Genomic DNA, 4,525 nt, shown 5'->3' with positions numbered 1-4,525 from the left:
TAAATGTTTGAATTTTTTAGTTCTTATTTTTCTTTTCAGACAGGATCTCTTTATGTAGTCCTGGCTGTCCTAGAACTCATATAGAGCAGACTGGGCTCACTCTCACAGATCCACCGGCTTCTGACTCCTGAGCCCTGGGATTAAAGGCATGGGCCATCACACCTAGCATGAATTTTTACTTTCTATAACACCCATTTAAAAATGGTGACATGTATTTAAAGACCAATAAAATTAGTTACATACATACACTGTTTGGTGAGACCATCCATGTAAAGATTCTCTGACAATAGCTGACTGCCCTGTGCCTGACTTCAGTGGTGGAATCGTCCACCAAACACAAGGGGACTCTGGGTTTAATTTCCAGCATCACCAAAAGCAAAACTCCAAACTGATTCATTTCCTAGTCAGAGCTCCAGGACCCCAGCATCAGATCCAACTTCAATATCCATTAAAATGTTACTGTAAAAACCCAAATACTGAGACCCGAGGGGTAATGTGTTTGTTTGTCTTACAACCCACTAATTTCATATAAATTCTTGCCCTGTTCAGAATAGAAATAGACCCTGTGTGTGTATATATGCGGGCCTTGGGGGACCAGGCAAAGGAAGAGGGGAGGTGGGGGGAAGGGACCGGAGTATACCCATTGCTATTATGGGACATTCGCTTGGAGCGAAATAGGACAAACCGTTAAGAAAGTATGTTCTGCCTGTTTCTCTCTGATGAGAAGGTGTATCAGGACCAGGTCATCTTGCCCCACCATGGCTGTCATCATCTTTCTCCTTGGCATTACCTCTGTCTCATGTATCCCTGTTTTCCAGTTTTAAGGAGCCATAAAGATTAGGAAAAAGCAAAAGAAACCATTTCTCAAGTTACTGAGGAGTAACACCCCTCAGGATCGTTCTGCCACTGAAAGATGGTGGCAAGTCCTGTTTTTAAAAAACTCCTCTTCTCCTGCTTCCTCAGTAAAGCTGCTTGGGGGTAGGCGAAAGTCACTAAAGTCACTATTATCTGTTTTCAAGCCGAGGAATGTTTGTTGCCGGACTCCCTCAGACAGTAATTTCAAGCAGCCCTACAATTGAACAGCCAAGCAGAAATTGCGCTTCTCTGTTTGTTAAACGCTTTTGAGGTCTTACATAAAAGGTTGATAATGAAGTATTAAGAGAAACGTGTCAAAGGCTGTGGTTGGTCAAATTTCTCCGCCCGGGACAATGAAGATGACGGCCTTATACAAAACCCACAATGGAATAATCAACATTTAACGTTAAATTTTTAAAAAATCACTTTTCAGACGTTACCCAAAAGCAGAATCGTGGCAGAGTGTAAGTTTGAATTCTAATCAAGACTTTTAAGGAGAAGCAATTAAAGTCTGAGTGCGGAATGCTGGAGCATTGGGCATTTCCCCCCGCTCCAAACCAGACCAGGCAAGGAGACGGTCTTAAGTCCCGTGTTTAAATTAGGACGAACTTTCACATTTCTTTTCTCTTGTTTTCTTTTTGAATCCAGACTCTTGAATTTGGACAGACAAGCAGTGTGTCTGTGTCAGTGTCAGAATGAAGTGCACATGACCCCCTTCAGCGGGGAAGGAGACACACAGTAAAGGTATTTTTTAATGGAACAATTCTTCGCACTGCCCTGGTGACTAGGGAGAGGCATCTCGTGTTTCTCTTTTGCTGATATTGAATCAGCTGGTGAGCAGGAGAGATACCAGTAGAAACGTCCCGCAATAGCCTCCCAGACCTTTTGTCGTTTTGTTCTCGGGAGATGGCTTTTTTTTTTTTCTCTCACTCTCTCCTCCTCTTTTCATGTTGAAATATTCAATTAAAGGGCCAATTAAAACCGACCAATTACTTGGTGGATTTGCTCATAATCAGGAATGTTGCGAACCCGTTATGTTTGGTTTCGAGCAGTTGTGCTAAGTTGGCGGACGTTGAAATCAGCGCTTTAATAGTGATCGTTAGGTTCATTTACGACAAGAATAGTCTCAATTAGCACAGGAAGCAGGTTCCTGCAAAGCCACTTCTATTCTGGTTTCCTGGATAGGCTGTGAAGCAGGTGGGTTTGTATCTGAAGTAGAGAAGTAAAAACTGAAGGTGGGGTGTGTGGGGGGTGTGGATTGACATAGCCTCAGAATTGAGGAGAAGCCCCGAATGCCCAGCGACATTCATTCCTCAGGCCTGGCCTTATATCATTATATTCTCAATTATTAACACTTGCACGTGCAGATGCTTCCGTGGCTCCAAGAACAAGGGCACTATCACCTAGCGTTTGTCCTAGAGTTGGCCAGTCGCCTTCGCACGTTATCTGATTTTTCAGAGAAATCGCGATAGGAATTTCTGCACATTGAACAACTTAAATGTTTGTAGAGAGGCACCGGCCGGAATGTTTGCTTGCAAACCTGATTGTTTAACCCAGTGCCAATAGCCACAATGCACTTAGAGGGTCTAGGGGATGCTAATATGGGTCATTTCTTAGAGAATCCTGACGAAAAGTCAGAGAGTGTAGAGTCAGGTTCTGCCCATCCTGTCCCCAGCAGCGTGAGCACAGGGAGCAGGGGGCTTGTCCTGAAGCATCTCTCCGGCCACAGCAGGGTCAGGAGTTAATGCTCCAGGCTACTGTCTCTTTCTCCCCAGAACACTTTGAAATTTGTGGTACAATCATTTATAAAAAATTTACAAAGTCCCTCACTCTTAAGTCCATTTTTTTTTTTTTATTGGCAAGAATCCTAGAGATTTGCTGAGGCCAGCTGCACACTTAGGGACAGCCCTACTGCATAGAATGTCTTTTCCCAAGACGGAGCCCAAGGCCTCCTTGCTTTCTCCAGCATATCCCACGTCCAAGCAGGTTACTTACCAGGCGTGGCTGCGGTGAAGGACACAGGTGACTAGAAGAACGCACACAGGCTTCATGAGAAACATGGTCTTCCGAGAAACGCAGGGCGGACATCTGAGAAACTGGGAGATGGGAAGCATTCTCCTCAGAGGCAGAGGGATGGCTACCTTGGCGTGTAAGCGATCCCAAACAGAGTTAAGGGGTGGTGAAATGGAGCTACCTTACATCCAAAGAAGAGATTATCTACTTAATTAAAGTTTTTCCCTCTAAGTCCTTCAGCCAATCAGAACTCAAGTGCCAGCCAAAGATTGAGCTGATCAAAAGAACACTCCAGGGTCCTCCCGGACGGACAAACGCAGAAGGGGACGAGGAGAATGGGGACAAAGGAGGGAGGGGGAGAAAGAGACATAGCAAATCCCCTCCACAGATTCACTGCGTGGAGTGGCCCCTCTCTTGCTTTTCTCTGCCCACCACCCCACAACCGACCCCCTTCCCAAGCACATGCACACACAGACACATCCACACAGGGAGAGCCTAGTCCCCAAGAGGGATTTAGAGGGGGTCGTGCTTTCCTGATTAGTCTTTGTAGCACTTTGAGACTGGATTTGCATTTGGGATAGCTAGTTTCCTCTTGTCCTGGGGAGCCACAGGCCCTCTGATCTAGGGGTTGCTGGCTCTGTAGCTTTGTATGCTGGAAAGAAAGTTTGGGAACTTTGGGATGTCAGTGTTGGGAGAGCTCCTTTACTGAGTACCTGCTACATTTTCAGCCCAGTTCTGCACACTGTGAAAATTACATCTGCATGCGCACACACATACACATGCACACACACACACATGCATACACACACACAAACATACACATGATTTCGACCTAAAATATATTTATGCATAGTACCGAGATAATAAAAGGCTGTGTGAGTGAAGAAGGTCACAGCCACAGATGGCTTGTAAATCACACGCGAAAGTGTTTTTGCAGAACATAAAACATGGGTTTCAAATAAGAGGAGAGATTGCAACAAATATGTGGAAGTGACCCCAGAGTTCCCAGCTTCTCAACTCAGGTGCTGGTGCCAGGCTCATCTGGCTCAACTGCTCTGCTCTGGGTGCTCTCCTGGGGCCAGGGGGGTTCCTCTGGCTCACACTGCTCTGAGTGCTCCCCTGGCTCACACTGCTCTGAGTGCTCCCTGGGGCCAGGGGTTTCCTCTGACTCACACTGCTCTGAGTGCTCCCTGGCTCACACTGCTCTGAGTGCTCCCCCTGGGGCCAGGGGTTTCCTCTGACTCACACTGCTCACACCCCTGGCTCACAGTGCTCTGAGTGCTCCCCCTGGCTCACACTGCTCTGGGTGCTCTCCTGGGGCCAGGGGGGGTTCCTCTGACTCACACTGCTCTGAGTGCTCCCCTGGCTCACACTGCTCTGAGTGCTCCCTTGGGGCCAGGGGGGTTCCTCTGGCTCACAGTGCTCTGAGTGCTCCCCTGGCTCACACTGCTCTGAGTGCTCCCTTGGGGCCAGGGGGGTTCCTCTGGCTCACACTGCTCTGAGTGCTCCCCTGGCTCACACTGCTCTGAGTGCTCCCCTGGCTCACACTGCTCTGAGTGCTCCCCTGGCTCACACTGCTCTGAGTGCTCTCCTGGGGCCAGGGGGTTTCCTCTGACTCACACTGCTCTGAGTGCTCCCCTGGGGCCAGGGGGTTTCC

General features: G+C 47.8%; 1 protein-coding gene across 1 annotated transcript in view; it reads right to left on the bottom strand.

The window, feature by feature from the left end:
• Wnt8b (Wnt family member 8B) overlaps positions 1 to 2,969 on the bottom strand; it is a 19,360-nt gene extending 16,391 nt beyond the window's left edge. The window contains exon 1 of the mRNA XM_032895506.1: positions 2,851 to 2,969. Coding sequence (XP_032751397.1) covers positions 2,851 to 2,969 — 119 coding nt within the window. The remainder of the gene's footprint in view (positions 1 to 2,850) is intronic.
• Between the last annotated feature and the right edge of the window lie 1,556 nt (positions 2,970 to 4,525).

Source organism: Rattus rattus, chromosome 2 (genome assembly GCF_011064425.1).
Source record: "Rattus rattus isolate New Zealand chromosome 2, Rrattus_CSIRO_v1, whole genome shotgun sequence".
Classification (NCBI taxonomy): Eukaryota; Metazoa; Chordata; class Mammalia; order Rodentia; family Muridae; genus Rattus; species Rattus rattus.
This window is presented reverse-complemented; position numbering and strand designations above follow the sequence as displayed.